The sequence below is a fragment of the Triticum urartu genome, chromosome 1A (genome assembly GCF_056163025.1).
Source record: "Triticum urartu cultivar PI428250 chromosome 1A, HENAU_Tu73, whole genome shotgun sequence".
NCBI lineage: Eukaryota > Viridiplantae > Streptophyta > Magnoliopsida > Poales > Poaceae > Triticum > Triticum urartu.
In genome coordinates, this window is record NC_141873.1 from 466,473,423 (window position 1) to 466,493,961 (window position 20,539).

The window sequence follows — 20,539 nt, forward strand, 5'->3', positions numbered from 1 at the left end:
ATGCGAGCGAGCATTTAATTGCGCAAAATTGGAACCAAGTTCCATTTATTCATACTTATTCTGTAGCAGATTACAAAATAGAGTTAAACCAACTTTCATATGCTCATACAGATCAGCTCAGACCCCTAGAGGCCTTGACAACCATGTAACTACATGGCAATTTCTGATGTGCCATCAAGACTTGTGATGTAGGAATATAGCCACCCTATGCTCAATAGATTCCTCACTCCACACATAGGTTAAGGTCCAGAGAAATTGTCCTATGATGGCGACATTGTGATTGACGTGCGTCGTACGGTGAGTATGATCTCTGGTAAAGTGTTATATTCATTGTTCATGTTGGAGGTCTCTCTAGGGCAACCCAACCAAATCTTCCTTTCCGGAAGTCGGATAAGATGCGGAAAGCTGCTTGGGTGGTATCTCCATTGAACAAGTGGACCGAGAGCTTTGTGACAAACCTGTAAAATGTCAACTATGGTATAAGAACATTGGCTCAACTCCAAAAGTTCTAATATCATTTCAAAGAACTGAGTTGATCAAAACATACAATTTGCCGCAGTCACTGTCTACATCAATCTTGTATCGTTTTCGAAATGCCTCAGAACCTGTTTCACACAAACCTGTTAGTAATGATTTTGATTCGCACCCACACTTGATGATGGAATGGTACGTAGAAAATGTTATTTTTCTTTGCAACTGGAGAGAGTATGCAACATATCATTAGATTGTCGGACCACTCACCCACAGCCGGATGTCTTAACAATATCTGCACAAGAATTGCTGCCACATCAGCAAAATCATATGACCTTTCTCCAATATCATCACAGATAGCAAGCTTAAGTGCAGCTGCCTGATCACTAATTCTCATTGGCAAAATTCCAGGTGAGTCTAATAGCTCTAGATCCTTCCCAAAACGAACCCACCTGTGAGGTTTCAAATGTTAGAATTTGAATAGAGAAAACATCACATTGTTTCCTACTAAGAGAAACTACAATATGTGTATAGAACAACCATCAATGTTAAGACCACGTATGCAGCAGAGTAACTCACTTCAGTTCTCTTGTGACACCTGGTCTAGGTGCTGCTGGACACATTCTTCGTTTTAGCAAGCGATTAATCAAGGAAGATTTACCGACATTTGGATATCCAACAATTCCAGCTCGAACCTTCAAACAAAAACAAGGTACAAGTACAACAGAGACAATGAATAAGGTAAACAGATCGTCGTTACCTGGATGGTTACTTAAATTGAAAAAGGATCAAGAAATATTGCCTTTCCACAAGTCTGCCAAATAAATCTAATGTAACTAACAAACCAATGACTTTACACAAGTCTTCCAAACAAATCTAACTGCGGCCTATATGAAACCGAAGTTTTTTAGAGTTCAGAAGGGATGCACGCAAACATTCTATGATATCGTAACCAAGTTGCAGAGTGTACCTCTTCTTATTGAAAAGTTCCCGAAAAAATAATTTGCATGTATAGAGGGAAAAAATGACAGAAAGCAAAACAAATCAATTGAGTTACCGGACGAGGAAGCAATCCCTTTTCTCTTCGCCTTGTGTTCACAGTAGATGCTGCTGATTTTGCCATTCTGCCTAATTTCATCGTACCCTGACCACGAACGGGAAAGTGATATACTGCATCAGGGCATAAGCCAGTATATACCTGACCAGTTGGCAACAGAGATTACATAACGGCTGTCTTACCATGCCCAGCTGGCCATTTGAGTAAATAACTTTGATACCCTGACTAGAAAAGTAAGTTGCCCATGCATTTCTGTCGTCGGCCGACACCATGTCCTCGCGGTTCATCACTATGATCCTTCTCCTGTTGCCTAGCCAGGAATCCATCTGGTCATTCAAAACATGTCTCAGCACAATCAAACGCCGCCGCTTCTAGAAATAAACACGAGAAACCGCCAAGACCACTACCTTAGGATGGGTGGTTGCCAAGGGAATTCTAGCATCCCGGACCTCTATGACAACATCCATGAGCTTTAGCTGTCCTTTCAGTTCCTTCTCTGTTTTTGCAATATGACCAGGATACCACTGCAAGGTGCAGATAGCAATGAGATAATGAACACACTGAACATTAGTAGCTGATTTTGATAAACTAGAACTGTTACTACGTTGAGCATATATGTAATGAGTGTTAATTCCATTATTAAAGCACACCTGATTTATACCTGCACCGGGCGCAGGGATCTGGTCCAGTACTGCAAATCAGCGTCCAAGGTTTCCCAGAACACGTCTTCTCTGGACTCCTCGTCGGCGTACCGCGAGAGGCCTAACCTCTCTTTCTCGTACAGACCCAGCAGTGTGTCACCAAACTAATCATTTGAAGCAAAGCAATGTAAACATCAGAGCAATACAATTTTCACCATCCCAACTGATAAACTCATAATTTTCTGTAAGCAGCATCCCTAATTCGATGCCCTAATTCTCTGTTTGATTATCTGCAGGAATCGAATCCACGAGGCAGGAGCATCGTACCACGGGAGGTGTCGCTGACGTCGCCCTCGCCGTCGCCGCTCGACCATGCTGTCGCCGGAACCGGAGGGAGGGCCGCGCAGGGGAGATGTACGGGTGGACGGCTGGGCCGGAAGGGGCAGCGGGGAGGCGGCGCGTCGGGAGGAGCATGGGGGCGGCGGCGTGGAAGGAAGCCGGCGAAGTAGGTCTGAGAGGGGTCGAGCTGAGCGGAGCTCGGGTGCCCACTGTGTGCAGCGAGGGAGAGGGATTATGGCTGGGTGGCCCAAACCTTATCTTTCTCGCTTTCTTTTCTCTTTCTGTAAATTTTACTATACTGTAGTCAGCACAATTATTTTTTCCGCAGAAACAGAGTTACAATCAGCTGGAACTAGTAGCTCGGTACACACAGGAATTTCACATAGCCAACAAGCAGTCCTACCTCACTTGCTTTCGGTTTATTCAGTTTACATGGTTCGGTTTATACAGTTTTTCGGTCTGTACGGTATTAATACTTCAGTAAATACTATTCGGTTTCGGTATATATCAAATTATTTCGGTATAGTTTCGGTATATACCATAATAACCAAAGTTGACACGAATTTGAAAATGACGTCATAACAATTTACAAATTTATGACTCAAAAGACATACAATTTTACACAAATTCTATATAACTATATATATATATATATATTATATATGCATGAATGGATTCATCCATTGGTTAGTATAACGTGCTTAGCATTTTTTAAAGAGAAAAATGACTGTTACAAGAAAAATGTACGTGCTTGGTAGTGAATTTGACTCATCTACAAGAAAAATGACAACTTGTATGGTTGTTTGCCTCAAGAAATATTAATTTATTTTTACTTTGATTTTATTCGGTTAACCATTCGATTTTTCGGTATATACCATAAAAACCAAAATTCAAAACGGTATGAAAAGTACATACCATACCAAAACCAGAAACCATAAAATCTATAAAATTGGTTCGGTTTGGTTTATTTTCGGCATGGTTTTTTGGTTCGGTTTCAAAATGCACAGAGTGAGTCCTACCCTCCATTCTTCCATGGCCAGCCAAACAGTTTGTAACCCAATTATGTTCACAAGTAATTGATAACCCACAAGTATAGAGGATCGCAACAGTTTTCGATAAGTAAGAGTGTCGAACCCAACGAGGAGCTAAAGGTAGAGCAAATATTACCTCAAGTTCTATCGACCACCGATACAACTCTATGCAGGCTTGACGTTCGCTTTACCTAAAACAAGTATGAAACTAGAAGTACTTTGTAGGTGTTGTTGGATAGGTTTGCAACATAATAAAGTGCGCGTAAATAAAAAGTAGGGGCTGTTTAGATGAAGACACACCTAAGTTAGTTTTAGTAAAGAGCTTTTTGTTATGAGAAAGTTATTTGTCCCTAGGTAATCGATAACTAGACCGGTAATCATTATTGCAATTTTATTTGAGGGAGAGACATAAGCTAACATACTTTCTCTTCTTGGATCATATGCACTTATGATTGGAACTCTAGCAAGCATCCGCAACTACTAAAGACCATTAAGGTAAAACCCAACCATAGCATTAAAGTATCAAGTCCTCTTTATCCCATACGCAAACAACCTACTTACTCGGGGTTGTGCTTCTGTCACTCACGCCACCCACCATAAGCAAATCATGAACATATTGCAAACCCTACAGCGGGAATCCCTCACGCTTGCGCGTCACGGAGAGCACCATAGGACAACACCAATAATAAAACATGCAACTCAAACCAATCACGATCATCAATTAACCCATAGGACAAAACGAATCTACTCAAACATCATAGGATAGCCATACATCATTGGGAAATAATATATAGCGTTGAGCATCATGTTAAAGTAGATATTACAGCGGGTAAAAGAGGGGTTACACCGCTGCATAGAGGGGGGAAGAGTTGGTGATGATGGCGGTGAAGTTGTTGGTGAAGATTGCGGTGATGATGATGGCCCCCGGTGGCACTCCGGTGCCACCGGAAGCGAGGGGGAGAGAGCCCCCCTCCTTCTTCTTCTTCCTTGACCTCCTTCCTAGATGGGAGAAGGGTTTCCCCTCTGGTCCTTGGTCTCCATGGCATGGGAGGGGCGAGAGCCCCTCCGAGATTGGATCTGTCTCTCTGCCTCTCTTTGTTTCTGCGTTCTCTGATTCTGTCCTTTCACCGTTTCTTAAATTCCCGGAGATCCGTAACTCCGATTTGGGTTGAAATTTTAACACGGTCTCTATCTGGATATTAGCTTTCTTGCGGCGAAAGAAGGGCATCAACCGCCTTACGGGATGGCCACAAGGGCCCAGGGCGCGCCTGACCCCGTGGGGAGCGCCCCCCTGCCTCGTGGCCCCCTTGGGCATCATCTCACGTTGATTCTTCTTCCCAAAAATCACATATATTCAAAAAAATCTCCGTCAATTTTTATCCCGTTTGGACTCCGTTTGATATGGATTTACTGCGAAACAAAAAAATATGCAACAAACAAGAACTGTCACTGGGCACTGGATCAATATGTTAGTCCCAAAAAATAGTATAAAAAGTTTCTAAACGTATATGAAAGTTGTATAATATTGGCATGGAACAGTAAAAAATTATAGATACGACGGAGACGTATCAGCATCCCCAAGCTTAATTCCTGCTCATCCTCGAGTAGGTAAATGATAAAAAAGATAATTTTTGATGTGGAATGCTACCTAGCATAATCTTGATCATGTAATCTAATCATGGCATGAATATTAAGACACGAGTGATTCAAGGCAATAGTCTATCATTTGACATTAAGACAATAATACTTCAAGCATACTAATAAAGCAATCATGTCTTTTCAAAATAACAAGGCCAAAAAAGTTATCCCTACAAAATCATATGCTCTGGCTATGCTCCATCTTTACCACACAAAGTATTCAAATCATGCACAACCCCGATGACAAGCCAAGCAATTGTTTCATACTTTTGATGTTCTCAAACCTTTTCAACTTTCACGCAATACATGAGCGTGAGCCATGGACATAGCACTATAGGTGGAATAGAATATGATGGTGGAGGTTGTGTGGAGAAGACAAAAAGGAGAAAGTCTCACATCAACGCGGCTAACCAACGGGCTATGGAGATTCCCATCAATTGATGTCAATGCGAAGAGTAGGGATTGCCATGCAACAGATGCACTAGAGCTATAAGTGTATGAAATCTCAAACTGAAACTAAGTGGGTATGCATCCAACTTGCTTGTTCATGAAGACCTAGGGCACTTGAGGAAGCCCATCGTTGGAATATACAAGCCAAGTTCTATAATGAAAATTCCAACTAGTATATGAAAGTGATAACTCAAGAGACTCTCTAAATGAAGAACATGGTGTCACTCTGAAGCACAAGTGTGGTAAAAGGATAGTAACATTGCCCCTTCTCTCTTTTCTCTCATTTTTTTATTTTTATTTCCTTTTTTGGTGGGCTTCTTTGGCCTCTTTTTTGGGGGATTCTTTGGCCTCTTTTATTTTGATAACCTCACATGGGACAATGTTCTAATAATGATGATCATCACAATTTTATTTACTTACAACTCAATATTACAACTCGATACTAGAACAAAGATATGACTCTATATGAATGCCTCCGGCGGTGTACCGGGATGTGCAATGATCTAGCATAGCAATGCCATCAAAAAACGGACAAGCCATGAAAACATTATGCTAGCTATCTTACGATCATGCAAAGCAATATAACAATGAATGCTCAAGTCATGTATATGATGATGATGGAAGTTGCATGGCAATATATCTCGGAATGGCTATGAAAATGCCATGATAGGTAGGTATGGTGACTGTTTTGAGGAAGATATAAGGAGGCTTATGTGTGATAGAGCGTATCATATCACGGGGTTTGGATGCACCAGCGAAGTTTGCACCAACTCTTGAGGTGAGAAAGGGCAATTAATGGTACCGAAGAGGCTAGCAATGATGGAAGGGTGAGAGTGCGTATAATCCATGGACTCAACATTAGTCATAAAGAATTCACATACTTATTGCAAAGATCTATTAGTCATCGAAACAAAAGTACTACGCGCATGCTCCTAGGAGGATAGATTGGTAGGAAAAGACCATCACTCATCCCCGACCGCCACTCATAAGGAAGACAATCAATAAATACCTCATGCTCCGACTTCATCACATAACGGTTCACCATACATGCATGCTACGGGAATCACAAACTTCAACACAAGTATTTCTACAATCCACAACTACCCACTAGCATGACTCTAATATCACCATCTTTATATTACAAAACTATTGCAAGGAATCAAACATATCATATTCAGTGATCTACAAGTTTTATGTAGGATTTTATGACTAACCATGTGAATGACCAATTCCCGTCATCTCTCTAAATAGATATAAGTGAAGCAAGAGAGTTTAATTCTTTCTACAAAAGATATGCCCACGCTCTAACAAATATAAGTGAAGCAAAAGAGCATTCTACAAATGGCGGTTTTCTATGTGAAGAGAAACAAGCAATCCAAACTTCAATAGATATAAGTGAAGCACATGAAGCATTCTATAAAGCCATACTCAAAAGATATAAGTGAAGTGCAATAAGCACTCTATAAATCAACCATGGACTATCTCATACCAGCATGGTGCATAAAAGAAAAATGAAAACTAAATGCAAAAGACGCTCCAAGATTTGCACATATCGCATGAACGAAACGAATCCGAAAACATACCGATACTTATTGAAGAAAGATGGGATGCCTTCCGGGGCATCCCCAAGCTTAAATGCTTGAGTCTCCTTGAATATTTACTTGGGGTGCCTTGGGCATCCCCAAGCTTGAGCTCTTGCCTCTCCTCCTTCTTCTCACATCGAGACCTCCTCGATCTCCGAACACTTTATCCACACAAAACTCAACAGAAAACTCGGTAAGATCCATTAGTATAATAAAGCAAATCACTACTCTGAGTACTGTTGAAAACCAATTCATATTTTGTTTTTTTCATTGTAGCTGCTTTAATATAACTTTTAAAAGGCTTAATACACTGATAGAAATCGATAGTTTCATCAAAACAAGCAAATTATGCATCAAAAACAGAATCTGTCTTAAACAGGATAGTCTGTAGTAATCTGAACATTCACCATACCTCTGGTACTCCAAAAATTCTGAAAAAATTAGGAAAAATAAAAAATTTGTATATAAATACATTGCAAAAAGTTTCAGAACCGTTTGACGTTCCAGCAAAAAAGGTAAAATCACGCACTACAGCCAAAGGTTCTGTTCTGCACCGCACAAACCAACAAGCAATGTAAACATCCTAAAGGCAAACTTTGGCACATTATTTTTATAATACAAAGGAATTGTACAAGGGGATACTTATTTTTGTTGAAAAGTTTCTGTAATCAAGATTCACAAAGTTTCCATGGGCATGAAGTTCAAGGCTAGTTCCCATTTTAACAATGATCGTCTTTCTCACTTTCGCTTTTCTTTTTGAAAAAGTTTTAGGTTCCCCTCTTTATTTTTTTGTTTTTAAACTATATAAAAGCACTCAACAGAAGTAAATGACTCTCTAAAATTCCGGGTTGTCTCCCTGGCATCGCTTTCTTTAAAGCCATTAAGCTAGGCATATAGTGCTCAAGTAATGGATCCACCCGGATCCCAAGGTATATCAAAGCCAATTTGAATTAGCAATGATTTGGCATTTAGTAGTGAGCACAAAGTAACATATATCATGCAACAACGAAGTCTAACTCTCTTCCTATGCATCGGCATGTCATAAAAGAACAATTCATGCACACATAGTAAAGGCCAATGCATAGTATAAACAGTTTCTTGCAATTTTATCGTGTTGGAAACATAGAGAGGTGGAGATGTAGTTACTCTCTAATAATAATTGCAAGTAGGATCAGCAAGCACATGCATATTACATTCATCAAAATCATCATGTGCAAAGGTAAAATGCAACCCATCAACATAATCCTTAATAAGAGCAAACTTCTCCGATATAGTGTAGTTTGGAGAATTCAAAAAGATAATAGGACTATTGTGTGTGGGTGCAATAGCGACAATTTCATGTTTAACATAAGGAACTATAGCAAGTTCATCTCCATAAGCATAATTCATATTGGCGTCTTGGCCACAAGCATAGCAAGCATTATCAAAAAGGGATATTTAAAGAGAATCAACGGAATCATAACAATCATCCTTCGGTAAGCACGAAGGGAAATTAAACAATGTATGAGTTGAAGAGTTACTCTCATTAGAAGGTGGGCACGGGTGCTAATCCGCTCTTCCTCCATTTGTTCTTCGCTCTCCTCATCATCTTTTTCATCCAATGAGCTCATAATTTCATAAATTTCTTCTTCCATAGACTCCTGCAAAATATTAGTCTCTTCTTGGACAGCGGAGGAGACCTCGATATATGGTTTAACATAGGCATTAGAAGCATAATTCTCATAACAATATTCAAGTATGGTAAAATTTTCAGATTTGTAAAGAGTAGCATCATACATTTCAATCAAAGAAGCAATTTCATAAGCACCCTTAAAAGCAACAAATTCTTCAATTTGTTGAACATCATAGTAATTATAAACACCCTTAGCATAAGAAGATACGATTCCATTATCACTAAACAAACATTGGTAGGGAAGGTGTTTCTTACGGTCTTCAGAACAACAAGTAACATCATATATTTCACATAAATTCCAAGCATAGCATTGCAAATGATGAATTTGATCCAGTAAACGTTTCCCTTTTTCAGATATACGGTGTCGCACATAACAAGCATGCTCATCTAAGGATTTGCCCTCAACTAAGCTAGTTGGGGTTTCAGCACGAGCACATAGGGATCGAAGATGATCCAAGTAATAAGCTTCAGGAGTGTGATAGATTTTGAGTGGTTCTTCAACCATTGGTTTAGTAGGTACAACTAATTTTTTTTGTATTTTGCATTTCCTACCCATAACTAAAGATAGAAAACAACTAAGAACAGCAAATAAAAATTACTTAGTGATAAAGCAAACAAGCACACACAAGAATATTCACCCCACGCTATGACTCCCCCACAACGACGCCAGAAAAAGGTCTTGATAACCCACAAGTATAGGGGATCGCAACAGTTTTCGATAAGTAAGAGTGTCGAACCCAACAAGGAGCTAAAGGTGGAGCAAATATTCCCTCAAGTTCTATCGACCACCGATACAACTCTACGCAGGCTTGACGTTCGCTTTACCTAGAACAAGTATGAAACTAGAAGTACTTTGTAGGTGTTGTTGGATAGGTTTGCAAGATAATAAACTGCGCGTAAATAAAAAGTAGGGGCTTTTTAGATGAAGATACAACTAAGTTAGTTTTAGTAAAGAGCTTTTTGTTATGAGAAAGTTATTTGTCCCTAGGCAATCGATAACTAGACCGGTAATCATTATTGCAATTTTATATGAGGGAGAGGCATAAGCTAACATACTTTCTCTTCTTGGATCATATGCGCTTATGATTGGAACTCTAGCAAGCATCCGCAACTACTAAAGATCATTAAGGTAAAACCCAACCATAGCATTAAAGTATCAAGTCCTCTTTATCCCATACGCAAACAACCTACTTACTCGGGTCTGTGCTTCTGTCACTCACGCCACCCACCATAAGCAAATCATGAACATATTGCAAAAACCTACAGCGGGAATCCCTCACGCTTGCGCGACACGGAGAGCACCATAGGACATCACCAATAATAAAACATGCAATTCAAACCAATCACGATCATCAATTAACCCATAGGACAAAACGAATCTACTCAAACATCATAGGATAGCCATACATCATTGGGAAATAATATATAGCGTTGAGCACCATGTTAAAGTAGACATTACAACGGGTAAAAGAGGGGTTACACCGCTGCATAGAGGGTGAAGAGTTGGTGATGATGGCGGTGAAGTTGTTGGTGAAAATTGAGGTGATGATGATGGCCCCCGGTGGCACTCCGGTGCCACCGGAAGCGAGGGGGAGAGAGCCCCCCTCCTTCTTCTTCTTCCTTGACCTCCTCCCTAGATGGGAGAAGGGTTTCCCCTCTGGTCCTTGGTCTCCATGGCATGGGAGGGGCGAGAGTCCCTCCGAGATTGGATCTGTCTCTTTGCCTCTCTCTGTTTCTGCGTTCTCTGATTCTGCCCTTTCACCGTTTCTTAAATTCCCGAAGATCCGTAACTCCGATTGGGTTCAAATTTTAACACGATCTCTATCCGGATATTAGCTTTATTGCAGCGAAAGAAGGGCATCAACAGCCTTAAGGGGTGGCCACAAGGGCCCAGGGCGCGCCTGACCCCCTGGGGCGCGCCCCCCTGCCTCGTGCCCCCTCGGGCATCGTCTCGCGTTGATTCTTCTTCCCAAAAATCACATATATTCCAAAAAAAATCTCCGTCAGTTTTTATCCCATTTGGACTCCGTTTGATATGGATTTACTACGAAACAAAAAACATGCAACAAACAAGAACTGGCACTAGGCACTGGATCAATATGTTAGTCCCAAAAAATAGTATAAAAAGTTTCCAAAAGTATATGAAAGTTGTATAATATTGGCATGTAACAATAAAAAATTATAGATATGACGGGGACGTATCAGTAATCTTACATAACAAGTGGCTTTTGATTTCCGAGATAAGGTGGTCATTCACGGTACGAAAAACTTACATGTGGTGAACGCGTTCGGAAGTGACAGAAGGGAGTTTGCACAAGGAGTTACCTAGGTTCAGGCCCTAACGGTGAGGTAATACCATACGTCGTGTTTCGGATGTGTATTAATAGTGGAGCACCTCGTGCTAGGGGGTTACAAAGGGGATGATGAATATAGCTACCAAGAGTATGTCTACGGAGTAGATGGCTGAAAACTACCCCTAACCTCGCCTTATAAAGGGAGCGAGAATTAGGGTTTACAGACTCACTAAACAACATTGTACCGAGGGTTCCTTTGCGTGTACTCCAACTCTTCAAGATGCTTCTTTTGCCCTGTGCTAGGTCCCCTGGACTGCTTCCTGGAGCCAGGCTGCCTCCTGGATCTTGAGGCCAACCCAACATTGTGCTCATCGGTCGATGGGCCATCCCCTGGTGTATTGCATCGTCAGTAGCCCTCGAGCGTGACTGGATTTTGGAGTCTCATGTTCTTTGGGGATGAAACCCAGGTGGACTCTTTTGGTTCTAGTGACAGATGCATTCCGTCTTTCCTGGTTTGGCTTCTTGAAGCTTTCGAGCTAGTGGATTTCATGGCCTCCCACAGATTGTGCCTTAAAGGTGACGACAACGGCACATCTTCATGGCCCCAGGCCTTGTAGCTTGTGGGCAACACTTCTGCTGCCCGAGGTCTTTCGGCCTCCATCTCGCGTCGCAATGAGCGGCCATCCCCGTCTCTCGCGGCTTCCATTCTTGCTTTTGAGCCGAATCCTTGACGGGAAGGCCATGACGACGACCCATCAAGAGGGTCGGACCCGGTCTTGCGGGATCACAGAAAACCTCCCCCAGCGAGTCGCGACCCAGTTAATTTGTAACAGTAATTTCATCTCGCCTCCCGTGCCAAGGATCCACACGTCGCCCTACTTCCGAGGACCATGTTTCCATTTCATGCTCTGTGCACATCTTTATAAGCCACGGGGGATGAAAAAGGTTGCATGCCTTTTTTTCCTCCAACCTTTCTGACGGTGCAAAATACTGTCAGACCCCTCGGTAGGGTTCCTAACGTGGTTGGAAGTTCCGGGTGTTGGGGAACGTAGTAATTTCAAAAAAATTCCTACGCACACGCAAGATCATGGTGATACATAACAACGAGAGGGGAGAGTGTGTCCACGTACCCTCGTAGACCGAAAGCGAAAGTGTTAGCACACGCGGTTGATGTGGTCGTACGTCTTCACGATCCGACCGATCAAGTACCGAACGCACGGCACCTCCGAGTTCTGCACATGTTCAACTCGATGACATCCCTCGAACTTCGATCCAGCCGAGCTTTGAGGGAGAGTTTCATCAGCACGGCGGCGTGGTGACAATAATGATGTTCTACTGTCGCAGAGCTTTGACTAAGCACTGCCTACAATATTATCGAGGTGGACTATGGTGGAGAGAGGCACCACACACGGCTAAAAGATCCAAGAGATCAGTTGTTGTGTCTATGGGGTGCCCCTCTCCTCCGTATATAAATGAGGGGAGGAGAGGGCCGGCCAAGGGGAGGAGGCGCGCCCAAGGGGGGAGTCCTACTCCCACCGGGAGTAGGACTCCTCCTTTTCCTATTTGGAGAAGGAGAGGGAAGGAAGAGGAAGGAGGGAGGAAGGAAAGGTGGGCGGCCCCCTTCCCAATTCGGATTGGGCTTGGGGGGTCCTCCCTTGCTCCTTTCCACTAAAGCCCATTAAGGCCCATATACCTCCCGGGGGGTTCCGATAACCTCCCGGTGCTTCGGTATTATCCCGATCTTACCCGGAACCATTCCGGTATCCAAATATAGTCGTCCAATATATCGATCTTTACATCTTGAACATTTCGAGACTCCTCATCATGTCCGTGATCATATACGGGACTCCGAACTACCTTCGGTACATCAAAAACCATAAACTCATAATATAACCGTCATCGAACTTTAAGCGTGCGGACCCTACGGGTTCGAGAACTATGTAGACATGACCGAGACACGTCTCCGGTCAATAACCAATAGCGGAACCTGGATGCTCACATTGGCTCCTACATATTCTACGAAGATCTTTATCGGTCAAACCGCATAACAACATACATTGTTCCTTTTGTCATCGGTATGTTACTTGCCCGAGATTTGATCGTCGGTATCTCAATACCTAGTTCAATCTCGTTACCGGCAAGTCTCTTTACTCGTTCCGTAATACATCATCCCACAACTAACTCATTAGTTGCAATGCTTGCAAGGCTTAAGTGATGTGTATTACCGAGTGGGCCCAGAGATACCTCTCCGACAATCGGAGTGACAAATCCTAATCTCGAAATACGCCAACCCAACAAGTACCTTCGGATACACCTGTAGAGCACCTTTATAATCACCCAGTTACGTTGTGACGTTTGGTAGCACACAAAGTGTTCCTCCGGTAAACGTGAGTTGCATAATCTCATAGTCATAGGAACATGCATAAGTCATGAAGAAAGCAATAGCAACAAACTTAAACGATCAAGTGCTAAGCTAACGGAATGGGTCAAGTCAATCACATCATTCTCCTAATGATGTGATCCCGTTAATCAAATGACAACTCTTTGTCTATGGCTAGGAAACATAACCATCTTTGATTAATGAGCCAGTCAAGTAGAGGCATACTAGTGGCGCTCTGTTTGTCTATGTATTCACACATGTATCATGTTTCCGGTTAATACAATTCTAGCATGAATAATAAACATTTATCATGATAAAAGTAAATAAATAATAACTTTATTATTGCCTCTAGGGCATATTTCCTTCAGTATCCCACTTGCACTAGAGTCAATAATCTAGATTACACGGTAATGATTCTAACACCCATGGAGTCTTGGTGCTGATCATGTTTTGCTCGTGGAAGAGGCTTAATCAACGGGTCTGTAACATTCAGATCCGTATGTATCTTGCAAATCTCTATGTCTCCCACCTGGACTTGATCCCGGATGGAGTTGAAGCGTCTCTTGATGTGCTTGGTTCTCTTGTGAAATCTGGATTCCTTTGCTAAAGCAATTGCACCAGTATTGTCACAAAAGATTTTCATTGGACCCGATGCACTAGGTATGACACCTAGATCGGATATGAACTCTTTCATCCAGACTCCTTCATTTGCTACTTTCGAAGCAACTATGTACTCCGCTTCACATGTAGATCCCGCTACGATGCTTTGTTTAGAACTGCACCAACTGACAGCTCCACCGTTTAATAAAAATACGTATCCGGTTTGCAATTTAGAATCGTCTGGATCAGTGTCAAAACTTGCATCAACGTAACCATTTACGACGAGCTCTTTGTCACCTCCATAAACGAGAAACATATCCTTCGTCCTTTTCAGGTATTTCAGGATGTTCTTGACCGCTGTCCAGTGATCCACTCCTGGATTACTTTGGTACCTCCCTGCTAAACTAATAGCAAGGCACACATCAGGTCTGGTACACAGCATTGCATACATGATAGAGCCTATGGCTGAAACATAGGGAACATCTTTCATTTTCTCTCTATCTTCTGTAGTGGTTGGGCATTGGTGAAAGTGCGTTATATCGACTAGAGGGGGGGTGAATAGGCGATTTTTATGAAAGTCTTCAAAACGTGGAAGTTATGAAGACAAACGATAGAAATAAACCTATTACCCTGCAGCGGAAGGTAGACTACACTAGGCAAGCCATAGTCAAGTATTCAATAGAGTGAAAGCACAATGACTAATAGCAGCAATGTAGTAAGGATCAGGTAGGAAGATATTGTGAAGCCACACAGAACACGCAGTCACTCAGTGAAGACAAAAGATAGTGCGAACATACAATGACTTCACAAGGAGTAACAGTAAGTAAAGGGAAGGGAAGATGAAACCAGTGACTCGCTGAAGACAATGATTTGTTGGACCAGTTCCAGTTGCTGTGACAACTGTACGTCTGGTTAGGGCGGCTAGGTATTTAAACCTTAGGACACACAGTCCCGGACACCCAGTCCTGAACACGCAGCTCAGGACACCCAGTCCTCACCGTATTCCCCTTGAGCTAAGGTCACACAGACCTCGCCAAATCACTCTGGTAAGTCTTCAAGGTAGACTCCCAAACCTTCACAAACTTCGTTCACCGGCAATCCACAATGTCTCTTGGATGCTCAGAACGCGACGCCTAACCGGCTGGAGGATGCACAGTCCTCAAGTGTAATAAGTCTTCAGATCACATAGACAAGAAGACTTAAGTGATGCCTAATTCTCTTTGGCTCTGGGTGGTTAGGGCTTTATCCTCGCAAGGAATTCTCTCTCAAAGGCTTCGAGGTGGGTTGCTCTCAAACGACAAAAGCCGTACTCTGAATCTGAGCAGCCAACCGTTTATGGTTGTAGGGGGTGGGCTATTTATAGCCACTTGGCAACCCGACCTGATTTGTCCGAAATGACCCTGGGTCACTAAGGAACTGACACGTGTTCCAACGGTCAGATTTCAAACTCACACGGCAACTTTACTTGGGCTTCAAGCAAAGCTGACTTGCCCGACTCTGGACAAGATTCGCTCTCAAAGTCTTCACTCGAAGACATAGGTTTTGTTTAAGCATCACTTCAGTCATTCTGACTGGTTCTCTTGGACCCCACTTAACATTACGGTGGTTCCTATGACTCAACACAGAAGAAAGAGAACTACGAAAGATCTAAGTCTTCGAGCTCCATAGGCTTCATGTGGTGTCTTCTCTTGTCATAGTCTTCAATGTGAATATCTTCATATACCACCTTTGACTTCAATGTCTTTATACATTTTTAGGGGTCATCTCTGGTAGGAAAACCAAATCAATGAGGGACTTCTACCTGTGTTATCCTGCAATTCTCACAAACACATTAGTCCCTCAACTAGGTTTGTCGTCAATACTCCAAAACCAACTAGGGGTGGCACTAGATGCACTTACAATTGGGTCTTACTCAACTTCACACCTTGTAACACAGGCAAGAACCCTTTCTTTGCTTGATCCATTTTGAACTTCTTCAAAACTTTGTCAAGGTATGTGCTTTGTGAAAGTCCAATTAAGCGTCTCGATCTATCTCTATAGATCTTGATGCCCAATATATAAGCAGCTTCACCGAGGTCTTTCATTGAAAAACTCTTATTCAAATATCCTTTTATGCTATCCAGAAATTCTATATCATTTCCAATCAACAATATGTCATCCACATATAATATTAGAAATGCTACAGAGCTCCCACTCACTTTCTTGTAAATACAGGCTTCTCCAAAAGTCTGTATAAAACCATATGCTTTGATCACACTATCAAAATGTTTATTCCAACTCCGAGAGGCTTGCACCAGTCCATAAATGGATTGCTGGAGCTTGCACACTTTTTTAGCTCCCTTTGGATTGACAAAACCTTCCGGTTGCATCATATACAACTCTTTTTCCAGAAATCCATTCAGGAATGCAATTTTGACATCCATTTGCCAAATTTCATAATCATAAAATGCAGCAATTGCTAACATGATTCGGACAGACTTAAGCATCGCTACGGGTGAGAAAGTATCATCGTAGTCAATCCCTTGAACTTGTCAAAAACCTTTTGCAACAAGTCAAGCTTTATAGACAGTAATATTACCGTCAGCGTCAGTCTTCTTCTTGAAGATCCATTTATTTTCAATGGCTTGCCGATCATCGGGCAAATCAACCAAAGTCCACACTTTGTTCTCATACATGGATCCCATCTCAGATTTCATGGCCTCAAGCCATTTTGCGGAATCTGGGCTCACCATCGCTTCTTCATAATTCGTAGGTTCGTCATGGTCTAGTAACATAACCTCCAGAACAGGATTGCTGTACCACTCTGGTGCGGATCTTACTCTGTTTGACCTATGAGGTTCAGTAACAACTTGATCTGAAGTTTCATGATCATCATCATTAACTTCCTCACTAATTGGTGTAGGTGTCACAGGAACCGATTTCTGTGATGAACTACTTTCCAATAAGGGGGCATGTACTGTTACCTCATCAAGTTCTACTTTGCTCCCACTGACTTCTTTCGAGAGAAACTCCTTCTCTAGAAAGGATCCATTCTTAGCAACGGATGTCTTTCCCTTGGATCTGTGATAGAAGGTGTGCCCAACTTTTTCTTTTGGGTATCCTATGAAGACACATTTCTCCGATTTGGGTTCGAGCTTATCAGGTTGAAGTTTTTTTCACATAAGCATCGCAGCCCCAAACTTTAAGAAACGACAACTTTGGTTTCTTGCCAAACCATAGTTCATAAGGTGTCGTCTCAACAGATTTTGATGGTGCCCTATTTAACGTGAATGCGACCGTCTCTAAAGCATAACCCCAAAATGATAGCGGTAAATCAGTAAGAGACATGATAGATCGCACCATATCTAGTAAAGTATGATTACGACGTTCGAACACACCATTAAGCTGTGGTGTTCCGGGTGGCGTGAGTTGCGAAACTATTCCGCATTGTTTCAAATGTAGACCAAACTCGTAACTCAAATATTCTCCTCCATGATCAGATCGTAGAAACTTTATTTTCTTGTTACGATGATTTTCAACTTCACTCTGAAATTCTTTAAACTTTTCAAATGTTTCAGACTTATGTTTCATGAAGTAGATATACCCATATCTGCTTAAATCATCTGTGAAGGTGAGAAAATAACGATACCCGCCACGAGCCTCAATATTCATTGGACCACATACATCGGTATGTATGATCTCCAACAAATCAGTTGCTCGCTCCATAGTTCCGGAGAACGGCGTTTTAGTCATCTTGCCCATGAGGCATGGTTCACAAGTACCATGTGATTCATAATCAAGTGATTCCAAAAGTCCATCAGTATGGAGTTTTTTCATGCGCTTTATACCAATATGACCCAAACGGCAGTGCCACAAATAAGTTGCACTATCATTATCAACTCTGCATATTTTGGTTTCAACATTATGAATATGTGTATCACTACTATCGAGATTCATCAAAAATAGACCACTCTTCAAGGGTGCATGACCATAGAAGATATTACTCAGAACAACCATTATTCTCAGATTTAAATGAATAACCGTCTCGCATTAAACAAGATCTAGATATAATGTTCATGCTCAACACTGGCACCAAATAACAATTATTTAGGTCTAAAACTAATCCCGAAGGTAGATGTAGAGGTAGCGTGCCGACGGCGATCACATCAACTTTGGAACCATTTCCCACGCGCATCGTCACCTTGTCCTTAGCCAGTGTTCGCTTAATCCGTAGTCCTTGTTTCGAGTTGCAAATATTAGCAACAGAACCAGTATCAAATACCCAGGTGCTACTGCGAGCTCTGGTAAGGTACACATCAATAACATGTATATAACATATACCTTTGTTGGGGAACGTAGCAGAATTTAAAATTTTCTACGCATCACCAAGATCAATCTATGGAGTTATCTAGCAACGAGGGAAAGGGGAGTGCATCTACATACCCTTGTAGATCGCGAGCGGAAGCGTTCAAGAGAACGGGGTTGATGGAGTTGTACTCGTCGTGATCCAAATCACCGATGACCGAGCGCCAAACCAACGGCACCTCCGCGTTCAACACACGTACGGTTGGGGAAGACGTCTCCTCCTTCTTGATCCAGTAAGGGAGAAGGAGATGTTGATGGAGATCCAGCAGCACAACGGCGTGGTGGTGGAAGTAGCGGTGATCTCGGCAGGGCTTCGCCAAGCTCAGCGAGAGGGAGAGGTGTCACAGGAGGGAGAGGGAGGCGCCAGGGGCTTGGGTGCGCAGCCCTCCCTCCCCCCTCTTTATATAGGGGTCTAGGGGGGCGCCGACCCCTCTAGATCCCATCTAGATGGGGGGGCGGCGGCCAAGGGGGGTGGCTTGCCCCCCAAGCCAAGTGGGGCGCCCCCACCCCTAGGGTTTCCAACCCTAGGCGCAGGGGGAGGCCCAAGGGGGGCGCACCAGCCCATCAAGGGCTGGTTCCCCTCCCACTTCATCCCATGGGGCCCTCCGGGATAGGTGGCCCCACCCGGTGGACCCCCGAGACCCTTCCGGTGGTCCCGGTACAATACCGGTGACCCCCGAAACCTTCCCGGTGGCCGAAACTGGACTTCCTATATATAATTCTTCACCTCCGGACCATTCCGGAACTCCTCGTGACGTCCGGGATCTCATCCGGGACTCCGAACAACTTTCGGGTTACTACCGCATACTAATATCTCAACAACCCTAGCGTCACCGAACCTTAAGTGTGTAGACCCTGCGGGTTCGGGAGACACGCAGACATGACCGAGACGACTCTTCGGTCAATAACCAACAGCGGGATCTGGATACCCATGTTGGCTCCCACATGCTCCTCGATGATCTCATCGGATGAACCACGATGTCGAGGATTCAATCAATCCCGTATACAATTCCCTTTGTCAATCGGTACGTTACTCGCCCGAGACTCGATCGTCGGTATCCCAATACCTCGTTCAATCTCGTTACCGGCAAGTCACTTTACTCGTACCGTAATGCATGATCCCGTGATCAACCACTTGGTCACACTGAGCTCATTATGATGATGCATTACCGAGTGGGCCCAGAGATACCTCTCCGTCATACGGAGTGACAAATCCCAGTCTCGATTCGTGCCAACCCAACAAACACTTTCGGAGATACCCGTAGTGCACCTTTATAGTCACCCAGTTACGTTGTGACGTTTGGCACACCCAAAGCACTCCTACGGCATTCGGGAGTTGCACAATCTCATGGTCTAAGGAAATGATACTTGACATTCGGAAAAGCTCTAGCAAACGAACTACACGATCTTTGAGCTATGCTTAGGATTGGGTCTTGTCCATCACATCATTCTCCTAATGATGTGATCCCGTTATCAATGACATCTAATGTCCATAGTCAGGAAACCATGACTATCTTTTGATTAACGAGCTAGTCAACTAGAGGCTCACTAGGGACGTGTTGTGGTCTATGTATTCACACATGTATTACGATTTCCGGATAACACAATTATAGCATGAACAATAGACAATTATCATGAACAAGGAAATATAATAATAACCATTTTATTATTGCCTCTAGGGCATATTTCCAACAACCTTGCCATCCTTCTTACCCGCCAAATACTTGGGGCAGTTCCGCTTCCAGTGACCAGTCTGTTTGCAGTAGAAGCACTCAGTCTCAGGCTTAGGTCCTGAGCAGCAACTTGTTTGCTGTTCTTCTTGAAGTTCCCCTTCTTCTTCCCTTTGCCCTTTTTCTTGAAACTGGCGGTCTTATTGACCATCAACACTTGATGCTCCTTTTTGATTTCTGCCTCCACAGCCTTTAGCATTGCGAAGAGCTCGGGAATTGTCTTATTCATCCCTTGCATATTATAGTTCATCACGAAGCTCTTGTAGCTTGGTGATAGTGATTGAAGAACTCTGTCAATGACACTATCAA

At 42.8% G+C, this 20,539-nt stretch overlaps 1 protein-coding gene across 1 annotated transcript; it reads right to left on the reverse strand.

Moving 5' to 3' along the window:
* Window positions 1–13: 13 nt before the first annotated feature.
* EMB3129 (GTP-binding family protein) lies at window positions 14–2,767 on the reverse strand. The gene is made up of 9 exons (XM_048684129.2): window positions 2,497–2,767; window positions 2,190–2,333; window positions 1,936–2,052; window positions 1,711–1,854; window positions 1,529–1,615; window positions 1,051–1,166; window positions 742–923; window positions 548–605; window positions 14–458 (listed from the first exon to the last, which is right to left on the reverse strand). The coding sequence occupies exons 1-9, from the start codon at window positions 2,641–2,643 to the stop codon at window positions 335–337; spliced, it is 1,119 nt and encodes a 372-aa protein (XP_048540086.1). The 5' UTR covers window positions 2,644–2,767; the 3' UTR covers window positions 14–334.
* Window positions 2,768–20,539: the final 17,772 nt, after the last annotated feature.

Excerpts from the sequence above, each read along its gene's own strand:
- EMB3129 (XM_048684129.2), bottom strand. The coding sequence starts at position 2,643 with ATGCTCCTCCCGACGCGCCGCCTCCCCGCTGCCCCTTCCGGCCCAGCC. Across the intron at positions 1,855-1,935 it reads TGGCAACCACCCATCCTAAG|ATGGATTCCTGGCTAGGCAA; the intron begins GTAGTGGTCTTG and ends TTGAATGACCAG. Across the intron at positions 1,167-1,528 it reads AGGGATTGCTTCCTCGTCCG|GTTCGAGCTGGAATTGTTGG; the intron begins GTAACTCAATTG and ends TTTTGTTTGAAG.